This window comes from Maniola hyperantus, chromosome 2 (genome assembly GCF_902806685.2).
Source record: "Maniola hyperantus chromosome 2, iAphHyp1.2, whole genome shotgun sequence".
In the NCBI taxonomy this organism is placed as follows: Eukaryota; Metazoa; Arthropoda; class Insecta; order Lepidoptera; family Nymphalidae; genus Maniola; species Maniola hyperantus.
Window position 1 is genome coordinate 1,146,055 of NC_048537.1, and position 27,563 is coordinate 1,173,617.

The 27,563-nt window shown below is 36.9% G+C and overlaps 3 protein-coding genes across 3 annotated transcripts in view; 2 read left to right on the plus strand and 1 right to left on the minus strand.

Moving 5' to 3' along the window:
- The window catches only part of LOC117989048 (metabotropic glycine receptor), a 281,440-nt gene that overhangs the window by 77,893 nt on the left and 175,984 nt on the right, over positions 1 to 27,563 (plus strand). The gene's annotated exons all lie outside the window — the stretch shown is intronic.
- Positions 9,186 to 10,832, plus strand: LOC138403581 (uncharacterized). The gene has a single exon (XM_069504754.1). It carries the CDS (start codon positions 9,825 to 9,827, stop codon positions 10,830 to 10,832), a length of 1,008 nt encoding a protein of 335 aa, XP_069360855.1. The 5' UTR covers positions 9,186 to 9,824.
- LOC117989513 (uncharacterized) lies at positions 21,815 to 27,118 on the minus strand. The gene is made up of 2 exons (XM_034976892.2): positions 26,963 to 27,118; positions 21,815 to 24,581 (listed from the first exon to the last, which is right to left on the minus strand). The coding sequence occupies exon 2, from the start codon at positions 24,571 to 24,573 to the stop codon at positions 22,711 to 22,713; it is 1,863 nt and encodes a 620-aa protein (XP_034832783.1). The 5' UTR covers positions 24,574 to 24,581; positions 26,963 to 27,118; the 3' UTR covers positions 21,815 to 22,710.

Genomic DNA, 27,563 nt, shown 5'->3' on the forward strand with positions numbered 1-27,563 from the left:
ATTTAAACAGAACCCTAACTACATTATACTTTGGCCGTCTTGTGTCTGTCTGGAAATATTAAGAATTAGAGTTGTGCAAAAAGGCTCACTGAAAATGGATGATACGGGTCTTTTGAGTCGAAGAATTGTATCACTCTTTTAGCTCAATAGTTCTAGCGCAAGCTTATGTTTCAATAGCTGTCTTGAAGAGATTGTTTAAGACTTTGGCCTTCTATTCAGGAGGCCGGATTCTATAGATCTACCAATTAATTATTACCAGCTCTGTACTAGGTGGCTCACAAATCATATTCTGCTTGAGCCCTTCTTCAAAATTTTAGACTAGTAGAGCAAAAAGAACTAACTGACTCCCTTACATCTAATAGATTTAGTAAACCGTTTAGTGAGCGTGTGAGATTTTGCGTTATATTATAGTGACATAATTTTACCCTGATATAACAAGCGCGTGAAGTAAAAAGTGATATAAGCATGTAGTTTATTTAAATCTTTCATAATTCCTTTCCATCCGATACATCTTTCCTAGTTTGGTGACCACGTCAAGTAAAGAGTGATAAAAAGATTTATGTAGCTTATTTAAATCTTTCATCGTTTGATGAATCCGAGAAATAAAGAGTGATAAAAGAATATAGTTCGAGTTCATTTAAATCTTTCATTTACTACACACCCTAGTTTAATTTAAATGCATTTGAATCATAGTTGTGTAGTTAAGTAAATGAGATTTCCCAGCGGGTAGCTGGGGGCGGGGTGTAAAATTGGCTTTGATTTTAACTCTACGACTTATGATGCTCAACGGCAGGGTTAGAGCTGGCTTTAGTAGAAATTGGTTGTTTGAGGGATTAGTTCAACTGCGCTGCATCGGGGCAAGTTGATGAGTTCCGCGTTACCCCAGGGTTTCAAACGAGTTGGCATATAACCAGATAACCAGACAAAGTCAATTTTTTTATATTTTCTTCAGAATAGTATTAGAATTTACGTCATGCATTGCCAGACACTTAGGCTGAGATCTATAGAGCGCTTTTTGACTTTGCTCAGACTTAAGATTGAGTTAAAACGAGACAGATTTATGTGAGAGATATAGCTCTGTCTCGTTTTAACTCTGTCTTAAGTCTAAGCTAAGTCAGAGTGCGCTCTATAGATCTCACGATTAGTGTCGCGGCAACCCCCTGGCCTTAAAGTTTAAAAGTTTAAGGTTCTCTTGCAAAAGGATGCAACGATACTATCTGGCAATGCATGATGTGACTTCTAATACTATTCCGAAAAAAATATTAAAAAATTAGACTTTAAATTTTGACCGAAGATTATTTATACTTTTTTATTACCTGTTATCTCTCAAAGCCACCAAGACCCACAAACTTCATAGTCCACTAGTATTTCCATTATGACAGTCAAGTCAGTTTAAGGGTAGAATTTTCAAAAATCCTTTCTTAGCGGTCATAATAGCTATCTGCATGCCGAATTTCAGCCCAATCCGTCTAGCAGTTTGAGCAGTGCCTTGATAGATCAGTCAGTCAGCCACCTTTTCCTTTTATATGTATAGGTATTTAGATTTTCAAAAATGATGCATTGTCATAATTTCACTTTGTACCTATACAAATTTTATTTGAAATTCTCTGTTTTTAATATCTCTTTGCTGCAGGTTACTTATGAGTTCCGCGAATAATTCTCCCACTGTCATTTTAATACAAGCTGGCTTTTGCTGTGAGCACCTGAGATTTCATGCGAATAAATTAAATTGCATATCCACACAAATCTCCTGTTTCCAGTGGTGTTGTGTTTTGGTGTTCCGTACTGTAAAAGTAAAAACAGAACATTTATAGAACAGTTCTTGCAATCGCGCATCTATAATACCGAGCGACAGAAACCCAATTTTATTAAAATATTTCAACGTTTATTACTTGACGATCGTTGGCGGGTTTCATAAGTTTTCAACTTCTTGTAAATGACATTCTTTCTGTTTACCCCATTTCTATTTTCAGTTGGCACATTTAAGCATCTGGTGGACGAATTTTGTTTTCATCTCACTCGCTCGGAAACAATCCTTTTGCCCTTTGAAATCTGAGTGGAAAGTGGTAATTTTGCTCTCTAGGGCCCAAAAGTACGAATTGAAATAATTCGAACGTGACGAAGTAAGTATTAAGTGACAAGTAGGAACATTTATTTTTATTTAATTAAACATAAAACCTACCTACTCCGTTTCAGCTTTATTGAGTAAACAATATTATAATGAATTTCGTTGAATTACGAAAATGTTTTTTTTTTATTCTAAGAATTTTAAATTTGATTTCTAAACGCACCCGAAAAAAACTTTATTCGTATATAGAATCTTCTTGAATTAGAACCTCCTTCACTGCCTGACTTGTGGTTGTGCATTATTAATATAGAAACTTTTTATTGAAACCTCCACCGTAGTGGCGCCTCTTGTATCAATCATCTAGCGTTTTCCTCGCTGTAGTGAGATCACGGAACAGAAAAAACACAAATTTATTTGCGCTCGAGTCTTTGAATTCCTCGCTACGCTCAGGATTTTTAACACCTCAACCTCCTCCAACAACCTTCAACCTCAGAATCCTTCGCTGGCTCGGAATTCAATACAAACTCTCGGGACAAAATAACATCTTTGCACCCTTGCATAACAAATAACTATTATTTTGTTTAATCTCGCTGTACTCAATGTCGCGTAGAGTATAATAGTAGGTAAGATTTATTTGGTAGTGTTTATGTTTATAATAATTATGTCGGTACGTCTTTAAATCTATTCCTATGCCGAGGGTCGGAACCCATGCCCATTATTTAAATAATGATAAGGGTAAACAGGTGGATTTCATTTGCTCGAATATGGGTATAATTCGTTATTGTAATTACGTATTGTATTGTAAAAAATAGAATTACTTATTGTATACACTTTTGATAGATAGAAAAAGCTGTGATAGCCTAGTGGTTAGGACGACCGCCTTCTAATCGAAGGTCGGGGGTTCGACCTCTAAATTTTCGGAGTTATGTGCGTTTTAGGTAATTAAATGCCACTTGCTTTAACGGTGAAGGAAAACATCGTGAGGAAACCGGCATGCCTGAGAGTTCCCCATAATGTTCTCAAAGGTGTGTAAAGTCTACCAATCCGCACATGGCCAGCGTGGTAGACTAGACCAAAACCCTTCTCACTCTGAGAGGAGACCCGTGTTCTGTAGTTAGCCGGCGATGGGTTGATCATGATGGCTGTTTGTCTGCCAAATTTCCATGTAACTAAGCCTTTAATTTTGGCAGATTTTTTGAATGTCACAACCACGAAATATGTAATATGGTGCCTCCAGCGAGAGCGGTTTGAGCTGCCATACTGACAGTTATAAAGGGATGCTCTTGATAGACTTGATGCTCGTGAACTTTTCACGACAAATGACGTACTGAGAATACGAATTGAAGTTTACCGGGAGATCATTGAGTGAATTCGATTCCGTAGCTCGTGCGAAATTGATTCCCGATTCGGGAATAGATTTATTACTGCTGTGGACTCTGCCAATGTTCTAGAGATTATGACAGTCTTGTTCATGGTATTGTACAATATACAGACGGACGGACAGCGGAGGCTTAGTTAATATAGGGTCTCGTTCGCCCCCTTTGGATTAATATAGGGTTCGGTTCGCCACCTTTGGATAAGGAACCCTAAAAACCGGCCAAGTGGGATTCCCGATTCGGGAATAGATTTACTACTGCTGTGGACTCTGTTTGCCAATGTTCTCGAGATTATGACAGTCTTGTTCATGGTCTTGGACAATCATGATATACAGACGCACGGACAGCGGAGGATTCGTTAATATAGGGTCCCGTTCGCCCCCTTTGGATACGGAACCCTAAAAACCGGCCAAGTGCGAGTCAGGCTCGCGCAACGATGGTTTCGTAATACAGTAATATTTTTCGACATTTTGCAGGATAATTCAAAAACTTATGATACATAAAATAAACAAAAATCTGTTTTAGAATGCACAGGTGAAGCCCTTTCATATGTGTGGAGTACAGACAACAGTGGGGTACCACTTGATATAGCTATCCTACTACTAAATTGAAAATACTAATTTTTTGTTCATGACCACAATTAACTTTTTTTTTTGTGTGATACAGTAGGTAACCACAAATACACGGTTTTCAGATTTTTCCCCTAATGTCTGGTATAAGATCTACCTACTTGCCAAGTTTCATGATTCTAGGTCAACGGGAAATACCCTGTATGTTTCTTAACAGACCGACAGACAGGCAGACAGACAACAAAGTGATCCTATAAGGGTTCCGTTTTTCCTTTTGAGCTACGGAACCCTAAAAAATATAAAAAGCTTTCTTTCCAAGGGTCTCTCATACGAAATGGGGGCTTCAAAGTGGAGATTCAATCAACGAGATTGTGTCCACGGGAAGTACCCTTATATAAAATATCTCTGAACGGCTATACTCACGTATTTAGTCGACGTTAGCCCGACTAGTTTACAGACAGACAGACTGACAGACATGCAGACAGACAACAAAGTGATCCTATAAGGGTTCCGTTTTTCTTTTTGAGGTACGGAACCCTAAAAATCAATTAATTAATAGCAAGGCAATTTATTTAAACTGTTATCGTTCAGTATTTACGATACTGAAGCAAAGACCGAGATAAAACACGAACCACTCTTTTGATCAAAGGGATTGACGCGCAGTTAACTTGATTAAGGATTTTGAGAGATTAACAGCCGTGCTCAGAGTCGCTTAATCGTTATTTAAGTTTAGTTAAAACGAGACAGAGCTATATATCTCACATAAAAATGTCTCGTTTTAACTGACGATAAGCGACTCTGAGTACGGCTGAAAGAAAGGCTTGTTTTAAACGCTTACCGCAATCAATTATGTTCAAATCAAATCAAATCATTTATTCAAGACTAGCTGATGCCCACGACTTCGTCCGCGTGGAATTAGGTTCTTTAAAATCCCGTGGCAACTCTATGATTTTCTGGGATAAAAAGTAGCCTATGTCACTCTCCAGGTCTTTATCTATACCCATGCCAAAAATCATGTCAATCCGTTGCATCGTTGCGACGTGATTGAAGGACAAACCAACAAACAAGTCCCCAATAGCTCAACTGTTGAGGAGCGGACTGAATTCCGAAAGGTCAGCGGTCCAAATCCCACCCGTTGCACTATTCTCTTACCTACTCGTAGCACAAGCTTTTACGCTTAGTTGTAGGGGAAAGGGGAATATTAGCCATGATTAGCATGCTTTTTTTTTAAAAACACACTTTCGCATTTATAATAGGTGTAGTGATGTAAGCAGAATAATAGATTTAACGCGATTCACAAACCAGATCCGTGAACCGCAACTTTACGAGGGTCCAGCTCTAATCCGCCGTAACTTGGCCGTCACAGTTAAATTCACACTTTTATACGTCGTAAACTTTTTATCATCCCTACATTTGTACACTACTAGCTGATTTAGATTTTTGATAACCTCGTGGAAGCTCTTTGATTTTACGGGATAACAAAAAAAATAAAAACCGACCCCAAAAAATATTATTAATGAACTATATCAACTCTTGTATACAATAATATTATATTCGGTAATAAATTAAATTATTTTTCAATTTTTAGTGTTTGTGTATCGAAGTCGGTTTTTATTTTTTTTTGTAAAAAAAAATTATTTCACAATTTTTAGTGGCCCCATGGTATTAAAATATGCTATGCCTGGTTAAAAATCTACTGTTTACTAAGCTATTACACTGATCGCGAGCAATTTACTCTTATCCGTTGAGGAGTTCCATTATCTATCTTCGAAGATGTTCATCAGATCTTCACCAAATTTTAATGGGACCAACTTTGAAGTATACCCTTTCAAACAAAAAAAGAATTTTCAAAATCGGTCCAGGCGTCTTCGAGTAATCGGGGAACATACATAAAAAAAAAGATTCCGACGAATTGAGAACCTCCTCCTCCTTTTTTTGAAGTCGGTTAAAAATTAGCCTATAATTACAGTCCACTTACAGACACCTTTAAACTTTTAAAACTTTAAGGGTGCCTGGCAGGAGGTTGCCATTGGGCTGTACCACAGAGCAGAAACGAAGAGGAGTTGGCCTAAGCAACTGTGCACTGTGATTTTCAACTAGGTCCTGACGTCATCACTGTGGGCGGGGCCTTAGTTAGTATGCTGTCTGCGTTCGTCAGGTTCACATATTGAGACTCGTATTATCGGTGTGTTTTCCGCGTTTTTAAGAACAAAAGGATGAAGTGTTGTGTTTTATCGTGTCAAAGTTATTCAGACAGACGTTCTGATGCTATGAATGGTATCACATTTCATTTGTAAGTAATTTTATACGTAATTTCTACACTTATTGACATCTAGTGTGAGATAGCTGAACTATGTAGTGACATCAATATATCGATGTTAGGTCGCTAAGCGAGTAGTTTTGCTACTAACCCGCAGATGGAAAATTGAGAAGTGGGCGGCGTTCCACAACCCCTCACCCCGCAAAATGTCACTCGATATTTCATAGGGAAATCTTAATACAACATCTCCTCTTTGTTTCTGCTCTATGGGCTGTACTTGCATATTCTAAAACAAGTTTTTATTTATTTTTATGCATAATCGTTTTTGATTTATCGTGCTAAATGTCGAAAAAACTCAACCGTAGTAGGTACGGAACCCTCGGTGCGCGAGTCTGTCTCGCACTTGGCCGGTTTTTTATTTATTTATTGAATAACGACCAGGAGAGCAAATGCAGTAAACACTATATAATAGCTGCCATCAAGTATTGAAAAGCCATCAAAAACACTGCAGCTCATTACAGATTACAGAATGTATGAAACAGCTCTGAACCGTGGAATATTATGCAAAACTCGAGTGTCCCAGAATTAGTTAGGATCTGACTTGCAAAAACTTTCTATCTCCTTAAGGCAGTGGTCCGACCGCGCTGGCGAGAAAACGACTACCTATCGGCGATTTTCTCTCTCAAGAAACGCACAATAAATGTACATTCCGTGTAAACGAAAGAGATGCGTATATCAAAAGTTGCTCTCTGACTGTTCACATTGCCGGCTACGACTCGCTTTACTAGTTTTGTCGATGAGCGACGAGCAGTGGCGTGCACAGTGTTTGAAGCCAGAGTAGGCATTAGTTAGGTAGGAACCTGTTTACATGCAGGTCATAATGAAAAATATGCATTGAGCTATTACAACTGGGGTAAGCAGTGCATTTATGCCTCTATGATCTGCACGCCACTGGCGACGAGCTTTCAAAAATAAACTCGCTCAGCGATATTCGTTCAGCGATGCTCGCTCGCTTGAACTCGTGTAACGCGCGCGCAAGTTTGCACAGGACTGAGCGATCGCGGGCGAATAGCGCGAGTAATCGCTCGTCACACTTGCACACTCGCTAGCCCGGCGACAAAACTATAGAAGCTACACACTCGCTTCCCGCTGATCGCCAACTCGTTTAAGTTTTTTTATTTAATTTATTTATTCTTATTAATTTTACAATCTCTTACATTTCTATCTCGCCAAACTGGTGGGCCAGTTTGTTCTACTCGTTGAGTCTCGACTGTGAACTAGTTCTACTCATTATTTTAAGCTTATTTCGTGGTTTAACGACATATTTTAATGTATATAACGGGTACATACCACGATTGATTTTTGTTTTTATTTGTCGATATTTCAACCCAATTGCACGGGTCGTGGTCACGACGGGACTGCGGTGCTGCGAGAGATAAAGTTCGAGCTGTCAAGGGCAGTAGCGAACTAACTTCTTTCTTGTTCTTTTCGCTGGAACTTCACGAGCTGTCCGGCAAATCGTGAAATTAATCGTGGTATGTACCCGTTATATACAATAAAATATGTAGTTCTACTAATTTCTCGTTCATCGTCGGCGGTCGGACCACTGTCTAAAAGTGAGTGGAAGCGTTCAGTGAAATTCAATCCGATTTGAAAACTTCGCCTGTCGTATTGTATATTGGAAACTTCGATTTAATAAAAGGAATGGACTAAAGACCGTTCGTGCATAAGAATTTAAAAGTTCTTTGTGTAAGTACAAGAGTTTTTGTAATAACAAATGGAGCGAGAAACCTTGGATGATGAGCATCAGAATTTAGGGTAGAATAGAATCTAAATATATAAAAGGAAAAGGTGACTGACTGACTGACTGACTGAATGACTGACTGACTGACTGACTGACTGATCTATCAACGCACAGCTCAAACTACTGGACGGATCGGGCTGAAATTTGGCATGCAGATAGCTATTATGACGTTGGCATCCGCTAAGAAAGGATTTTTGAAAATTCAACCCCTAAGGGGGTGAAATAGGGGTTTATAATTTGTGTAGTCCACGCGGACGAAGTCGCGAGCATAAGCTAGTCTAAATATATAAAAGGAAAAGGTGACTGACTGACTGAATAACTGACTGACTGATCTATCAACGCACAGTTTAAACTACTGGACGGATCGGGCTGAAATTTGGCATGCAGATAGCTATTATGACGTAGGCATCCGCTAAGAAAGGATTTTTGGAATTTCAACCCCTAAGGGGGTGAAATAGGGGTTTGAAATTTGTGTAGTCCACGCGGACGAAGTCGCGAGCATAAGCTAGTAGAATATATTTTTATTTAAGTACTAGCTGATGCCCGCGCGTCGTCCGCGTGGATTTAGGTTTTAAAAATCCCATGGGAACTCTTTGATTTTCCGGGATAAAAATTAGCCTCTGTCACTCTCCAGGTCTTTAACTAAGTATATCCATGCTAAAAAAACCGGCCAAGTGCGAGTCAGGCTCGCGCAATGAGGGTTCCGTACTACAGTCGTATTTTTTCGACATTTTGCACGATAATTCAAAAACTATGATGCATAAAAATAAATAAAAATCTGTTTTAGAATGTACAGGTGAAGACCTTTCATATACCCCAGATACCCCACTTGATATAGTCACTCACTTCGAAAGTTGAAAATACTAATTATTAGTTCATGACCACAATTTAATTTTTTTTGTGTGATCTAACCCTAAATTCACGGTTTTCAGATTTTTCCCCAAAGTCAGCTATAAGATCTACCTACCTGCCAAATTTCATGATTCTAGGTCAACGGGAAGTACCCTGTAGGTTTCTTGACAGACAGACGGTCAGACAGACAGACAGACAGACAGACAACAAAGTGATCCTATAAGGGTTCCGTTTTTCCTTTTGAGGTACGGTGTAGTGTAGGCTTGGTGTGTCTCCAACCGTAAGCCCGGTGTAACACCAGCTTGCGCCAAAACTGCTAACGTTGCACGTTACATTGTATTAATGCATTCTCGATTATTACACGCTTTACGCTCAACATGATCAGACGTTTTATTTCTATCATCATCACCAACACCAATCACCACATGGCGACCCTGCTCTAAGGACTTGAGAAGAAGCGATGAAGGTAGAAAATGGGGAAGAAATATTCCAAGTCAAAAGAAGAAACCATCGTTGTGGCGCAAAATGCCAATGGCGAGGCCAGCGCTAGTCGACTTTATTCGGAATTGGAATTAAGTGATATTTTATTAATAGTGGTGTTGTCGATAATGATGATGGCTATTGTATGGTATTTTTATAAAAAATGTCAAGAAAAATCAATTAATATCTTACGAAGAGAAATGAATGCAGGCCATATGAATGTTGTAACGAGGCCCCCGGAGATGGTGACTTCAGCGCATATTTGAGCCCCGCGACGCGACGTTCCGAGAAATTTGGCCGACGTGACCCGACCCAGTGTTTGTGAACAGTGTACCTACGATGTGAATGGAATGTACTGTGACCTTTTTCCGAGAACTGCACCTGTTACTTAAGTGCGAACTTATAAAATTAATATATGGAATTAGAACAATTAGATACTATATTAGTGCAATTAAATCAATTAAGGACTTATTTAGTGAAAATCGGACCTAGTAGAAGAAAAGGGGACTTGTTAGTGAAAAAGTACAGTGAGGCAAATAAATGTTATAATAGTTATTTAGAAGTAATAGGGATAGTACAAGAAAAATTCGATAAAAACGAGTATACACAGGACACTCAAAAATATGTATTAGGAATTAAATATAAGGTAGAGAGTTTATATAGGGATATTTTTAATTTGTGTAATTTTCAGGAAGCTTCCACAGACAAGATGGAGAGTAAGGTAAGTTTTGATTTGAAAACCGCGGTAAACTTGTTGCCTATTATGACCGACGATGAAAGTGTTACGCAAAAATTAATAGATGCAATTGAACTTTATAATTCGATGTTAAATACCGAAACTAAATGCTTACTTGTGAATTTTATCTTGAAAACACGCCTTTCGCGTAATGCTAAGCTACGCCTTAATACAAAATACGACGATGTAGAATCTTTATTGCGGGACATGAAATTGCATCTGTTAACTAAAAAATCCGATGTAGCGTTACAAAGTAAACTACAATCGACCGTTCAGGCCAATAAGTCGATTGAAGAATTTGGACAGGAAATTGAAAAATTATTCGTAGAATTAACGATTTCACAGGCTGACGGAGAGCCGTCAAAATACGAAATTTTGCGGCCATTAAATGAAAAAAATGCTATAAAACGGTTTGCAGATGGATTGCGGAGCCAAAAATTAAGCACGATCATAGCCGCACGCAACTATAGCACTCTGAAAAATGCAATAAGAGCAGCGGAGGACGAATCCTTAGTGAATCCTCCTCCTCCTTTCATGACATATCAAAGAGGTCAATTTCGTGGTAGACGTGGTTATAATAACTTTAATAGGGGAAGGCCACAATATTATCCAAGGTCATATTATAATAATTCGTATCATAACAACGATCACTTTCATAATAATTCCCCAAAGATATTCCTATTATAATCGTGGTTTTTCATCTGCCAGAAATGCGGTCAGGGGTGCAAACCCAACTCGAGGTCGTGGTGTTACATATCAGTGGCAAAATAACAATAGGAGTTCACGAGGAGCTTTTACAAATAGGAATCAGAGGAAAATAAATTATGCTGCTCCTTCGTCAACTGAAAACAACGAGAGTTCAGAAAAATTTTTTCGTCCCTAAATTCATTTTATCAGGAAATAGCATAAATTGGGTGAATTTTAGGCGTTACGGTCAGACAGTAGACTTATTAGTGGATACTGGAGCATCAATTTGCGCTATTAAGCGTAGTTCATTAAATAAACTTAGAAATCAACCACAATTTTATGCTGATGAGTTTGAGATTCATGGAGTTGGTGGCGGTCTTATGTCAGAAGGTTATGTATTTTTAGATCTCTACAGCTATGGCAAAAAATTCATACAAAAATTTTATGTGTTTCGTAATTTACCATGTAATTCATCTGGAATTTTAGGACAAGACTTTCTGTTAAAATACCGTGGGATTGTGAACTATAAAAATAAGTGTTTAATATTAAGGAATAGATTTAGTACTGTAAGATTAGCGCTTAACTTTGATGACGTGTTAGAAATAGAACCTAGATGTGAAGTTATTAAGTATATTCCTACTAATCTCAATAAAGATTGCGTAATTGTAAGCGATGAAGTGGCTAATGGTGTATTCATAGCGAATTCAATTTGTTCGCCAAAAAATGGGTGTTTACCTGTTAAGATATTAAATACAACAGAAAATAAAGTAGTTTTAAGAAATATTAAGCCTATTGTGCATGATGCAGATGAGTATTATATAAGTAAGTTTAGTTCTAGTTTATTAAGCCCGTCACGCACGCGTGAATTATTTTCTTTATTAAAGTTGGAATCTTATTTGAATAAGGAAGAACAAAGTACAATTGAAAATATTTGTGCTAAGTATAGTGATATTTTTCACTTACCAAATGATAAATTGAGTGTAACGAATATTTACAAGCAAGACATTAAATTGAAAGACAATACTTCAGCGGTTTATAGTAAACCATATAGGTTACCCTTTGCACAAAAACAAGAAATTAAAAAACAGGTTGAAGAGTTACTTAAAAATGATATTATAGAAGAGTCAGTTAGTGATTGGTCAAGTCCATTACTTATAGTTCCAAAAAAGGTAGATAAAACAGGCGAAAGAAAATGGAGAGTTGTTATAGATTATAGAAAGCTTAATGATAATATAAAAGATGACAAATTCCCACTACCCAATATCACAGATATTCTAGATTTGTTATCAGGTTTCATATATTTTTCACATCTTGATTTATCGCAAGGGTATTATCAAATTGAATTAGATCCAGAAAGTAGAAAGTATACTGCTTTTTCGACTGATCAAGGTCAATATCAAATGAAAAGACTGCCTATGGGTCTGAAAATCAGCCCAAGTGCTTTTTCTAGAGCAATGACAGTAGCTATGGCAGGATTGAATTATGAAAAATGTCTGATATACCTAGACGATTTAATAGTTTTAGGTAGAAATTTGGAAGATCATAATAAAAATTTAATAAAAATTTTTGAAAGACTTCGAAAAGTTAATCTCAAGTTAAATCCTTCAAAATGTGAATTTTTGAAGAAGGAACTTTTATATTTAGGCCATGTTATTTCAAACAGTGGAATTTTACCAGATCCAGAAAAGGTGAAAGTGGTAAAGAATTATCCGGTTCCAAAATCAACTGATGATGTAAAACGTTTCGTAGCATTCGCTAACTACTATAGAAAATTCGTAAAAAACTTTGCAGATATTGTCTTACCTCTAAATAAACTCGCAAAAAAAGATGCAATTTTTAATTGGTCATCAGAATGTGAAGAAGCTTTTAACACATTAAAAAATATTCTAATTAATCCTCCAGTATTGAGTTATCCAGATTTTTCAGAAAATAATGAATTTGTTTTAGAAACAGACAGTTCAGGTTTTGCAATAGGTAGTGTATTATGCAATAAAAACGGTAAACCAATCGCTTATGCGAGCAGAAATCTAAATAAAGCAGAACTAAATTACCCGATTATAGAAAAAGAACTACTAGCTATAGTATGGTCAGTAAAATATTTTAGGCCTTATTTATATGCTCGTAAATTCAGGATAAAAACAGATCATAAACCATTAATATATTTATTTGGAATGAGAAATCCTACCAGTCGTTTAACAAAATTTAGACTTTGTCTGGAAGAGTATGATTTTGTTGTTGAGTATGTAAAGGGAAAGAGTAATGTAGCTGCAGATGCATTATCTCGTATGATTGTGGAATCTAATGAGTTGAAGAGTATGAATGAGAAGTATGTAAGTGAGAAGAATGTTAATGTGATGACACGTGCTCAGACTAAGAAAGCGAGAGAATGTGAGAATAATAATATTATTACAAACAAGGACGTACCGGCATTTAGACAACATGTAGACAACGTAAGGACTGATCAACCTAACGTTGTTGAGATACTAAAAAAGACTACTAATGACACGGAACTGACATTAATCGATAAGAGAAAGTGGTTAGATATTTTAAATAATAAAAGACTAAATAAACGCGTTTCAAGAAATAAAAACTACATGTACGTTAAGGAAAAGTTGACTATATATTCATGTTTGAACCCAAATTCTTTATCAATAAGGACGCGAGACGACTTGTTGAAAGAATTGGAAGATATGTGTGAAGAGATAAATATAAAAGAGCTCGTTATAATTAAAAATGAAGATAACTTGAAAATGATTAAAACAATGTTAAATAAAATAAAAGATGATAAAAGTAAAAATAAAGAAAATCTTAGGTTTTGTGTAATAAATAATGTGGAGAGAATAAGTGATAATGATAAAAAGAAACTTATATTAAATGATTTCCATTTGTTACCTACAAGTGGACATGCAGGAGTAAGGAGAACACTTAACAATATTAAAAAGTATTATTATTGGCCAGGGATGGAAACAGATGTCATCGAGTTTATTAAAAAGTGTATTAAGTGTCAAAAGTGTAAGCATCATAGATATATTCGAGAACCTCTAACTGTAACTACGACAGCATCTTCAGCTTTAGATAAAGTATTTTTAGATATTGTTGGTCCTATAGATAAAGATGATTTTGGATATAAATATATACTAACAATTCAATGCGAATTAACAAAATATTTAGAAGCATACCCATTAGTTACAAAATCAGCTGAAGAGGTTGCTAAAATTTTTGTGGAAAAATTTATTTTATCTTACGGCGTTCCAAGGATTATTGGCACGGATAGAGGATCTGAATTTATTAGTTCTATAATGAAAGAAACTTGTACAATTTTAGGTATTGAAAAAATGTTATCGACTGCTTATCATCATGAATCTATTGGTGCGTTAGAGAATACACATAAAGGGTTAGGTAATTTTCTTAGAATACAAACTAACGGTTTTCCAAATTCATGGAGTTCTTGGATTCCCTTTTGGAAATTTTCGTACAACACAACAGTTCATAGTGAAACTAAATATACTCCTTATGAATTAGTATTTGGCCATGCATGTGTATTGCCTAACAATCTGACATCAAAAGTTGAACCTTTATATAACTTTGAAAATTATCCTCTTGAACTTAAATATAGATTACAAAAAGCTCAAAGTGATGCGAGAAATAATTTAATTAAAAGCAAGGAAGCAAGAAAATTTAAATATGATATAAAAATAAATCCAATCCATTACGAAAAGGATGATTTGGTTTTGGTTAAGCAAGAGAATACTAAAAAGCTAGAAAATTTATATAAAGGTCCATACCCAGTGGTAGAAGATGTATCTCCAAATGTTAAGATAATTATAGATAATAAAATTAGATTAGTGCATAAGAATAGAACTATTCCTTTTTATGATTAAGTTCTTTATGTGTAAGATTTCTTTATTTGTTTTTTTTCTTTCAAAAAAAAAAAAAAAAAAACGGTAGAGGTGTAGTGTAGGCTTGGTGTGTCTCCAACCGTAAGCCCGGTGTAACACCAGCTTGCGCCAAAACTGCTAACGTTGCACGTTACATTGTATTAATGCATTCTCGATTATTACACGCTTTACGCTCAACATGATCAGACGTTTTATTTCTATCATCATCACCAACACCAATCACCACAACGGAACCTACGTTAATCGGTTGCTCCGTTGCGTCGTGATTGAAGGACAAACCAAAAAACAATCACACTTTCGCATTTATAATAAGGATACTGATAATAGTACTAACGTATCGTTTATCTTCTTTTGACACACACTTACCTACTGGTACGATCTTGCCTACGTAGGTATATTTCAATAGTACAGGAGCCGAGCCGTTTCCTTCCGGACTGGCCCCGTGTTCACGCGGGTGGAATAAAACGGCTTCATTTGGACCCACTTGCTCTTTATCTTAAGTGTTTCTTGTTTCTCCGTCACTTTGTTAAGTAAGTACCAGAGGCGTCTCTACTCTCTAGCCCTTGTGGCGCCCGTGTGCAACCAGTACCCTGGCGCCCTCTAGTCTAGTAGGAGCAGAGTCAAAATGGAATACTAACAGTTATATTTTCAAACGGAAATTCGGATGCAAATGGTGCAATTTTAAATGATGACGGCGTCGGCCATAACACGAGCGCGGGGTCTTTGAGAGCGCCGGCATCGACGCATCTTTGGAGGTGTCGCATTAGAGGGCGCTCGGCGCCCCCTTAGACCCGGCGCCCGCGTGCGCCGCACACCCAGCACCATAGGTAAAGACGCCTCTGGTAAGTACTTTGTTTCTGAGATTCAGTTACTTTGTACGTGTAAGTAGGTGTTAGAATAAACTAAGGACAGTTATTGGACTGTAAATTAGATTTAGAAATTAATCATAAGTAGAAGTTTAAGCTTGAATAATATTACTTACTAGCTTATGCCCGCGACTTCGTTCGCGTGGACTACACAAATTTCAAACCCCTTTTTCACCCCCTTAGGGGTTGAATTTTCAAAAATCCTTTCTTAGCGGATGCCTACGTTATAATAGCTACCTGCATGCCAAATTTCAGCCCGATCCGTCCAGTAGTTTGAGCTGTGCGTTGATAGATCAGTCAGTCAATCAGTCAGTCAGTCAGTCAGTCAGTCAGTCAGTCAGTCAGTCACCTTTTCCTTTTATATATTTAGATTAGCTGATGCCCGCGACTTCGTCCGCGTGGATTTACGTTTTTCAAAATCGTGCGGTAACTCTTTGAATTCGTGCTCTTGTGTTTGATGACGTCATCAAACAAAACGTCAAAAAACGTAAAGGAGATTACCCATTTTCTTAGGAGCTTTGGGCCTCCCCAATATAATTATTGTTATGTCACGATGGTTTTAATTTTATTTTGTAGCCAAATAATTACCTTTTTATATTCTGCCAACGATTTCCGTTTATTAAACCAGCCCCCCAATTGTGTAAGAATAACCATTTCATGGCTATCGCAATCGTCAAGAAATTCTGCCCTTTGATTGGTTGATTCGCTGTTTACATTTTTTCACAGCCAATCAAAGGGCAGAATTCTTGACGATTGCGATAGCCATGAAATGGTTATTCTTACACAATTGGGGGGCTGGTTATAAAGAAATCTTATTTTTTATGTTGCTGATATTGAGGTTATATTTAATTAATACTTCTTCAAAATAAATAAATGGTTACGATTCTTAGTGTAATTGTTGATATTTTCAATGATAGGTTGAAAGAAAAGTCGTAATAAAACAATTATAATCGTAAAAAATAACACATTAAAAAAAAAAATTTTTTGACACGACGCCACAAGAGAGGGCCCATTCGAGGACAATCTCCTTTGACAAACATGCTTGAACGTTTACGGGGCCTCTAACGTGACATGGTCGCGATGAATTCCACACTAAAGTACGAGTGGGTCAGCAATTGGTCAATGGACGATAATTCGTTCCGGCCCAGTTTGCGACATGGCCGATCCAATCAAAACTGCCCCCCCTATATTATTGAGGACGCGAATCTCTTGATTGCTATGGAGCTCACGGTTCTGACGACCTCCCCGGCGCAGTGGTATGCGCTGCGGTCTTATTAGTGGGAAGTAACGGGTTCGATTCCTGGCAGGGATTCAGAATTTTATTATTTCTAAATTTCTGGTCTGGTCTAGTAGGAGGCTTCGACCGTGGCTAGTTCCCACCCTACCGGCAAAGCCGTGCCGCCAAGCGATCTAGCGTTCCAGTACGAAACCAAAGGTGTATGGGTTTAATAAAAACTGCCATACCTACTCCTTCCAGGTTAGCCCGCTTCCATTTTAGACTGCATCATCACTTACCACCAGGTGAGATTTTAGTTAAGGACTAACTTGTATCTGAATAAAAATAAAAAAGTCTGCCAATCCGCACTTAGCCGTGGTAGGCTAGCTCACCTTTCTCATCCTGAAAGGAGACCCGTGCTCAGTAATGGCCGGCGATGAGTTGAGATAATGATGATGATGACGTATCTACCACAAACATGGCATTAGCTTAGATAAAGCTTTACCGATATGACCTGTGGTCGTACGCAATCAGTGTCTTCCCCGCGTAGGTCAATAATCAACAGCAAGGCCGTCCTGATTAAATTAACAGTCTGTGGTTAACCTGGTCTGTTAGTGTTGACAGAGTAAAGTTAGGTAGAGTGTCATCATCATCATCATCAACCAATAGACGTCCACTGCTGGACATAGGTCTCTTGCAGGGACTTCCACACGCCACGGTCTTGCGCCGCCTGGATCCAGCGGCTCCCTGCGACTCGTCTGATGTCGTCCGTCCACCTAGTGGGGGTCTCCCAACACTGCGTCTTCCGGTGCGAGGTCGCCATTCTAGCACCTTGGGACCCCAACGTCTACCGGTTGTACGAACTATGTGCCCTGCCCATTGCCAAAAGAATGAGCTTCAAGCACTGAGGAATTTGTCCAAAATTCCTGAGTGCTTGAAGACCAAAGTCTTCGAACAGTGCGTGTTGCCAGTGATGACATATGGATCCGAGACATGGTCGCTAACTATGGGCCTCATAAGAAAGCTCAGACTCACTCAGCGGGCGATGGAGAGAGCTATGTGCGGAGTTTCTCTACGTGATCAAATCAGAAATGAGGAGATCCGTAGGAGAACTAGAGTAACCGACATAGCTCAACGGGTTGCGAAGTGGCAATGGGCAGGGCACATAGGTAGAGTGCGGGTAGAGACAAATAAAATCTATACCTATACTATTACTTACTAGACAGAATCTTGAGGTTTTGCATATTGAATATCGTAAACTTTACAAAATTATAGGATTTTTTAATAAAAATTTTTCACGTTTTATTTTATTTTTTATTTTTGCAACACTTACATCTAGCTTTACAGGCTTATTCCTAATACGCTAGTGTAACATAATATGTACCTACTTCTTAATTTTTTTTATATCTAACTAGCTTATGCTCGCGACTTCGTCCACGTGGACTGCACAAATTTCAAACCCCAATTTCACCACATTAGGGGCTGAATTTTCATAAATCCTTTCTTAGCGGATGCCTACGTCATAATAGCTATCTGCATGCCAAATTTCAGCCCGTTCCATCCAGCTGTGCGTTGATAGATCAGTCAGTCAGTCAGTCACCTTGTCGTTTTATATATTTAGATGTAACATTAAAAAATACCTTATCTACTTATCAGTAAGTAGATATAAAAACTTATAATTTATTATAGTAGTATAGTTTTGTGGTATCATATCAGTAATCATCAGTACTATAGCCTGTATTCGTTTTTGCCTGAGTTCTGGTTACACCCTGTTGATTGGGAAATACTCCTATCCGAAAAATGAATAAACATAAAACTTTTAATGATGCTTAGACAGCCAGTCACAAAGTTGAATTAGTCTGTAAACTTGAGGCAGCTATATGAAGGGCTATTTTGCTCACGAAATATATTTTATTTATTTTTATGCATAATAGTTTTTGACTATCGTGCAAAATGGCGAAAAATTATGTCTGTACTACGGAACCTTCGGAGCGCGTCGTTTTTTTAAATTCCTTACCTTCAAGTCAAGAGCGAATAGGCATCTTCTAGGCAAGCGCACTCCATCTTAGGCTGCATCATCACATCATTACCAGGTCTGATTGCAGTCAAGCGCTAGTCTATAAATTAAAAAAAACCGTATTTGTTGCGTTTCATCCAACGCTTACGGATCGTGTTGTAGTAAAATTCCGACTTTAAAGTTCCACGCGATTGCGATATTAAAGCCGAATTGCATTGCGCATAGCAAATGTTCGCGATCGCACAATTACTTTTTATGCTCACAAGTAGGTACATAGTTACAGAACTTGTTAGTTTTAACTTCTCTTTTCATTATTCCTTTAACTGTCTACCGTCTATTGTTAATGTGCGAAGTCATGCAAATTTAGGGCCAGCGCACACCTGCGGAGTGGCTTAGAGCAAAGTCTTTTTAACCGACATCAAAAAAGAGGTTCTCAATTCGTTGGAATCTTTTTTTTATATGTTTTATGTATGTTCGCCGATTACTCCAAGACGCCTGGACCGATTTTGAAAATTCTTTTTTGTTTGAAAGGGTATACTTCAAAGGTGGTCCCATTTAAATTTGGTGAAGATCTGATGAACATCTTCGAAGATAGATAATGGAACTCCTCAACGGATAAGAGTAAATTGCTCGCGATCAGTGTAATAACTTAGTAAACAGTAGATTTTCACCCAGGCATAGCATATTTTAATACCATGGGGCCACTAAAAATTGTAAAATAAAAAATGTTTACAAAAAAAAAAACCTACTTCAATAGGTACTAGCCACAAACACTAAGAATTAAAAATAATTTAATTTATTACCGAATATATTATGTATACAAGAGTTAATATTATAGTTCCATGATAATATTTTTTGGGGTCGGTTTTTATTTTTTTGTATTTTTTTTTTATTGATAACTAAAATTATGCCCTCGACTACATCCACGCGGACTTAGGTTTTTAAAATCGCATGGGAATGCTTGATTTTTAGGGTTCTTTACCCCAAAAGGACAAAAAAGGAATCCTCATAGGATAACTTCGTTATCTGTCTGTCTGTCCATCTGTCAAGGAAACCTATAGGGTACTTCCTGTTGATCTAGAATCATGAAATTTGGTAGGCAGGTAGGGCTTATAGTACAAGTAAAGGAAAAATCCGAAAATCGTGAATTTGTGGTTAGATCACAAAAATATAAGCAAAATGTGTTCAGAGATAAATAATTAGTATTTTCAACTTTCAAAGTAAGATTAACATACCAAGTGGGGTATCATATTATGAAAGAGTTTTACCTGTACATTCTAAAACATATTTTATTTATTTTTAATTATTATGCATTATAGTTTTTGACTATCGTGCAAAATGTCGAAAAAATACGACTTTAGTACGGAACCCTCGGTGCGCGAGTCTGACTAGCACTTGGCCGGTTTTTAAGCAATATTAAAAAGAAAAAAATGCAGACATAATATTCTAAATCAACATCGAGAAAAACATCAGAATCGACGCCAATTATCTCATACTAAGCACACTGTAACACCGACTGGCATCATCGTAGCGTTATGACAACGGCCGCCGTAGCCCGTAGCAATTAATGTTAACACGTAGCAGCCTCGTAGCTCCAAATTTATGACAACGTAAACCTGGAGGCTTCATATCAATAATATGTTCTATTCAGTTCGAACGTAGTAACATAACGTTACATGACGTACAGACTATTGGTAATTGATAAGCATCATAAGTGGGATAGTTTTTTTAGGGTTTCGTACCTCAAAAGGAAAAAGGAACCCTTATAGGATCACTTTTTTGTCTGTCTGTACGTCTGTCCGTCATGTCTGTCAAGAAAACTTGCAATGTTGCACATGAAAATGTTAAAATATCTTGTAGGATGGTACGGAATCCTTCGTGTGCGAGTCTGACTCGTACTTGACTGTTTTTTTGATACAAGTTAGCCCTAGACTGCAATCTTACCTGGTGGTAAGTGATGTGATGATGAGTGACTTGAAATGGTTAACGCACACTGAGATTTTTGTCTCTATCAATTGTATGGGATTACGTAATAGAGAGAGCGTTATACTACTACAGCTGACGCATTTTAAACTGTCGTTGAGTTATCTGTCTGTTTCGCTCGCACTTACAGGTCGTAGTTAAGTGCGAGCGAAACAGACAGATAACCCGACGACTCAGTTTAAAATGCGTCGACTATACCTTCCGCGGATAGTAGTCTGAAGATATTTCATAGTAGCAAACTTGAAAGTTAAAACTTAAATTAATTGCACCTTCAATAGTCAGCACGGAACTCGGCAAATAGTTTTTAACTTTGTAAGCGGAACCCTAGCCCTAGTTCCCGTTTGTCATTTAAATGCTTGAAGCTTTGTCATACGACAACTTTGTAGGGAATTGCGATGAAAAGGTTAATGGGGATATAAATATCACATGAAGTCACAACAATGTTAACAGTTTAAAATAACTAGGGTGTTTTACCCTTTTTTATGGTTCCGTCTTCTGATCACTTTGTCTGTCTGTCTGTCTGTCGGTCTGTCAAGAAACATGCAGGGTACTTCCTGTTGAGCTAGAATCATGCAGGCAGGTAGGTAGGTCTTATAGCAGACATTAGGGAAAAAATCTGAAAACCGTGAATTTGTGGTTATATCACACAAAAAAAACTAATAATTAGTATTTTTAATTTTCGAAGTAAGATAACTATATCAAAAACTATATAAATATGAAAGGGCTTCATCAGTGCATTCTAAAACAGATTTTTATTTATTTTTATGGATTATAGTTTTTGAATTATCGTGCAAAATGTCGAAAAAATACGACTGTAGTACGGAACCCTCGTTGCGCGAGCCTGACTCGCACTTGGCCCGTTGGTTCCGTTTTTCCTTTTGAGGTACGGAACCCTAAAAACGGGTCCTTAGTTTTCGTCTCATTGAAATTTAAAATTATTATACTGAGTGCCAATTACAAAATAGGTGTAAATAAAACAACTAGTTTAATTATCAATCTGGCTATATTACCTATATTAATCAAAAACAAAATACTTATCACAATAATTAGTAAGTAAATGAGTACCCAAGATAAGTGAAGTAGGTACAACCATATAATATGTTTTTCGAGAACAAAGTACAGTACGTGACAGAAAATAATGTACATCGACCTTAAGAATGAGATTTCGACATTGTAGAGCGTTGTCTCTGTCACTAATACCTATGTGACGTTTTGAGAGAGCTCTACAAAACCGCTATCTCTTTCTAAAGGTCGATGTACATTATTTTCTGCCACGTACTGTACCTACTATAGCTAAAGCTATCACAAATTATAAAGCCGGGTGTACAATAATAATGAATATGTATGATTTTTAGCGCTTATAATATTATCATTAGTAACATTCATTATAAATATTATAATATTATAACGCATAAGCGGTTAAAACTCACACTTTATCATTATTATTAAAACTTATTTCTAAAACATAATAATTATAATTACTCGAAAACTTAATATAATAACATTCATGAATATTTTAAAATTTTAATAATAAATTTTATAATTTCAAATCTCCACGATCCCAAGATTCGAAAAGATAAAAAAATTAAGAATGATAAAAACATAGGTCATAGAATTTGTATCCTTAGTAGTACGAGTTTGCACATCACGACAACGTTGATAGATTTGGAACATCGAAATACTGTTTTTCACTTGGAGCCCTGGCTGTAGATGAATGGACGAATTCAAACCTTGACAATGGGAGTTTAGATGCATTTTTCTCTGACTATATTGTTTAGATACTCGAAATCTATCTGCGTTGTCGACATGTGCAACCCTGCCACTAAGGTCAATGTATGCTGAAAGTATAAGCTTAAGCAAAAACGTAAGTTTTTCATAAATTTTACGTCTTTGCGAATTAGTATTCGTACAAAATCGATTCGTAAATCCCAATTATTCCAGTTAAAAATGCCAGAACAGTTGGCGCCGGGTTTAACTTTTTCTTGATAAACTCAAGACCATCCTGACCCTTCATCACATACAGAACCCTGTATGTGAAAGTTCCGTTAAACGCTTTGCTATAAATAATGGGATCGAACTCCAATCCACACAACTGGTTTAAATGATTAAACTCTTCCAAGCAGCGGGTAAACTCAACCAATGGATGTAAGACTTTCCTGTCAAATATTTTACATCGCTCATCATCTCTTAACTTGAAATACTCACTCATCAGAGATCCAGCGACTTCACAGTCTGCTGCAGTCACTAAGTCCTTGTCAGTAAATGAATCTATGAATGGTTTTTCGGAAACGTTTTCTTTTTTAGGCTTAAAATCGTTGGCATCTTTGTTTAGCTTCTCAAAAACAACGCCGAGCATAACGTAAGATAACAATATACCATATATTTCAAGTTTTGCTTCGGGTTTCTTTCGCGAGAAGTACACCAGTGTAATAAGAAGGAGCTTGGAGTCCGCCGGTGCCCCATCCAAACGAGCGAAGTCGAACGACTGCAAAGATTCAGTAATAAAATGCTTAAAAAGGTTCAGTTCCTTTATATTGTCCCAGCCGTTTTCAAAAACACTTAGCGTCGCTTCATAATCTGGCTTACGAATAGACAACCCGTATTTCAGCGTCTGGTCGTCTTCATGGCTGGAACCACTTTTTTTATTCTCGACGTTCATTTCACCACCTTCAAAATTCGTTAGCAAATCGAAAGCATATTTCACAATATCTATTGAAATCATTGTAGAGTTTTCTTGTTCATAGTCTTCTATAAAATTAGATGCTTTCACAACTTTATACCTGTACAGATTCACGTAAGGTATGGCAATGTAGTCGAAGAATACTCCTTTTTCGAACCAGTCTGGGTCTGATTGTGTGAATTTAGCTTTGTTTTTATCTGTCACATAGAGAGTCATTTTTGTATCAGATTTCTTTCTCTCTAGCGTCAACTTCTCCAAATCAGTTTTCTTTTCTTTGTATAACACCTGATCAGATTTGGAAAGAAAGTTAAAAATCTCGTTTTCAACCTGTTCTGTACTTCTTTTTGAGAGCCATGTCAGTAGATTTCTTAGGTTTATTTTGCCGTATCGCGTCAACATTCCGTTACTTTTAAAGAAAGACGTGAAAACCTGTTCTTCAAATATGTGTTGATCAGCCAACATAATGAATAAAATAATCTTTTCCTCTGTCAGTTTATATGTTCTTAAAAAATTTGATAGCGTATAAGTGCCACATAGTAGGTTCTGATTTTCATCCAGTGTAGTGTTAAGTTCTGGTATGTACTCCACTTGTGAGCAAAAGTACTGCATGTTATTGCCTATAAGAGGACACTTGAGCTTTAAAGCAAGTGCGATACACTCCGTGACGTGGTCGTCTTTGCAGACAACATACTTAAACCCCATTTCATTCAAAGTTTGAAACCAAATGTCTCTAGTAAATATCGGCTTAACGATGTCATCATACGCGTGTTCCATGCGAGGATTATAATTTCGCCCGTGGAGGCGCTCGTTAGCTTCGTAATGAATTTTGAGTTTTTCCTCATCCGCGTGTCCTCCTTTGAAGACGAAGTGGCAGTTCAGGTTGGCTTTTTTAAATTTGTCAAGATAAATCTTTAAAGAGTTAGCAAATTTGTCACTTTCGCAACCGAATACGTACGGAATACGTGCATTCTTGTACAAACTGAAGAATACACTTTGTGCGTCGATGACCACTGTTGTATTATTTAGTGTCTGAGGCTTCAAGTCACTCATTAAAAGTGGAGTCAGGCCTTTTATCCGCATGTTTAATCCTGAAAAAAAAGAAAAACCAATTTACCTACTTGAGAAACCATAAAAGCAGTGAGGAGTCTTGGAAAACCAGATTGTTCAGTATGAGATTTTACATCTCACTAACGTTAACAGAATTCACTCCATAAAGCACAACATGACGTAGAAATGGACCTAAAGATTCTTGATCTAAAGATGAAAATTCAGTTTTCATTCTTATTTCAATGATAAAGTATTTCGAATATTTTGACTCGAATTCCATTAACGTTGATGAAGTATAAAATCTTTTACTAACCCTACATTACTATTATTGCAGTATTACCTATGATTACTATAGAGTATTTTATATATTATATTTATTTATATTTTACATAATAATTTATATCATGCATATAATTACTTATTATTATCATATTATTGTATATAAGTATTTTATTTAGGTTATAAGATATTTATGTAGTTTATTAGATGATACCACAGACATAATATTATATATCTTTTGCACATCCATATTATATTACCTAAGCATTCTTGTATTCATTTTATAATTATTCTAGTACCGTTAGACCTATTCCACTTTTTAATACGCCTTACTCACAACCTTGAATGGGAAGCTGGAAGAAATCTGTTTAGAGAGAAGCATTTCCAATGTAACTTAATTTATTAATACTATGTAACTACAATTTCGGTACATGAAAAATAAAATAAAATAAAATAAAATAAAATAAAATAAAATAAAATAAAAAAATACATTTAAGGGTTTGACCGCCGCGTTTATATAATTCGTTCGTTTTACTTTTTGGCAAATAGGTCCATCCCATACTTCAGTTAGAACTAAAATAATCTAAGAAATTAAGACTAATTATGTAGTTATTATGTAATTATTATTAAGACAATGGTGGACTACAACTGTACAAAGTTTCCAACCAATCAGATGTACAAATACACATAGACATTTTTTTATATCTTTATTTTTAAAGGGCTTTTATACACTATGTACATGGCAACCCTATCGTACCTTATAATATAGATTAACTTAATTAATAATTATAACTTTTTTTTTATTCAGATAAAAGTTAGCCCTTGACTGCAATCTCACCTGGTGGTAAGTGACGATGCAGTCTAAGATGATAGCGGGCTAACCTGGAAGGGGTATGGCAGTTTTTATTAAACCCATACCCCTAACTAAAATCAAAATATACCTAATATTCTACCTAACTTAAGTAACTTAAAAAAATTATGTACATTCGTATCTCTATATTGAAAGTCATTCAGCATAACATAATAGGTAGAGTCACCAGCGCTGACAAATTTTAATTTTTTTTTCGATTAAATTTATGATTCTAGGTCAAATTTAAAGATTCTTGGTCAACGGGCAGTACCCTATAGGTTTTCTTGACTGACACGACATACAGACAGACAACAAAGTGATCCTGAGGGCCTAACATGCGCCCCGCGAGAAAATTTTGTCTACGCATTATATCTCGTGTTTCTTCATACAAATAAGACGAGTAAATGCGTAGACAACATTTTCTCGTGGTGCGCATGTTAGCCTAACTGGAAGGGTTCCTATAAGGAACCCTCAATCTAATCTCTTGTACCTATATCAAATATTTGAAAAGAGCAACCGCCGAGTTTCTTGCTGGTTCTTCTCGGCAGGAAAGGCATTCCGAACCAGTGGTAGATGCATCCGACTATTCGTAAGTACTTGTAAAAGTTTATACGAATAAAAAAGATTTTCATTTTCATTTTCATTTTAAAAACTTAATTCAGCGTTTATAAAACGGGCATCATCTATTTTATACAGAGATAGATGGCATCGCAAACAAAGCCATAAGCTACTTTTTACCCCGAAAATAAAGAGATGATTTTTGAAAACCTAAATCCACGCGGACGAAGTCGCGGTTATCACCTAGTACCTACATAAGAGTATTAGAGGTAAATAAGGTTGACCTACGCAGATTTTGAAAATAATATAAATAAGTAGTTAGTAATTAGCCCGCGACAGGTTGAGATGGCAATCAGGGTATGCGGCGGGGCCCGGGGGGACGCCGCACACACCCGCACGTAGCCCGCGCTCGCCCGCACCGGGTTAGCGCAGGTGTGCGGTGCGTGTGTAGGGACTTCATTGGTCCCCTGAGGTGGGTCCTAAGCAGGCGCCGCTGGCCCCGTAGCCCAGCCACCAGGCGATGCGTGGAACATCGTGGGGTTTTAGTCGGTAAGAGTCCGACATAACCTCCGCACCTCCCCGGGTGCGGTGGCATCCATGAGGATTTCCCCACGGAAAAAAAAAAAAGAAAAAAAAAGGTGTGCGGGGCGTTCCCTCCCCGATTGCCATCTCGACCTGTCGCGTACTATACGTACCTACTTCAGTAGGTATAAGTAATTTGAACACGTCACTCACCTGATTTGTTTTGATAATAATAATTATAATAGAATCGATCCTTAATTTAAAAATGAATTTTCAATCTTCCGTTTCTTCCGTTTCTGCCAGAACTTTTTGAACTTATAATGCCTACTTATAATTTTTTTTTACAATTAACGTTCACACGACTGAATCCCGTATAATTGTGCGCGGTAACGTTCACCGCCCGAAGTTTTTATAGGAATATTGTAAAATCATCATCAGTGAATTAGGGTTGTAGTTGGTGGTAGGTATTTAATTATCGATAATTTAATAATAATAATCATAATAATGGCTGGATGAGAAAGGCTGAGGACCGGGTGTGGTGGCGCTCTTTAGTGAAGGCCTATGTCCAACAGTGGACATCCACAGGCTGATGATGATGATGATGAATAATAATAATTTTTTATTTGGGACCATAGCGCACAGTTTAAGTTATACAAAACACAACAACACCAAACAAATTTCGAACATCGATTATTTTGAAAGAAACAAAGAAAGAAAGAAAACTAGTTTATTCATCTTATGCCTAAGGTACAAACAAACTTAAAAATTAATGGTTAGTAAATAGTAGTTAGTAGATAACAGGAAGTAGGTACTT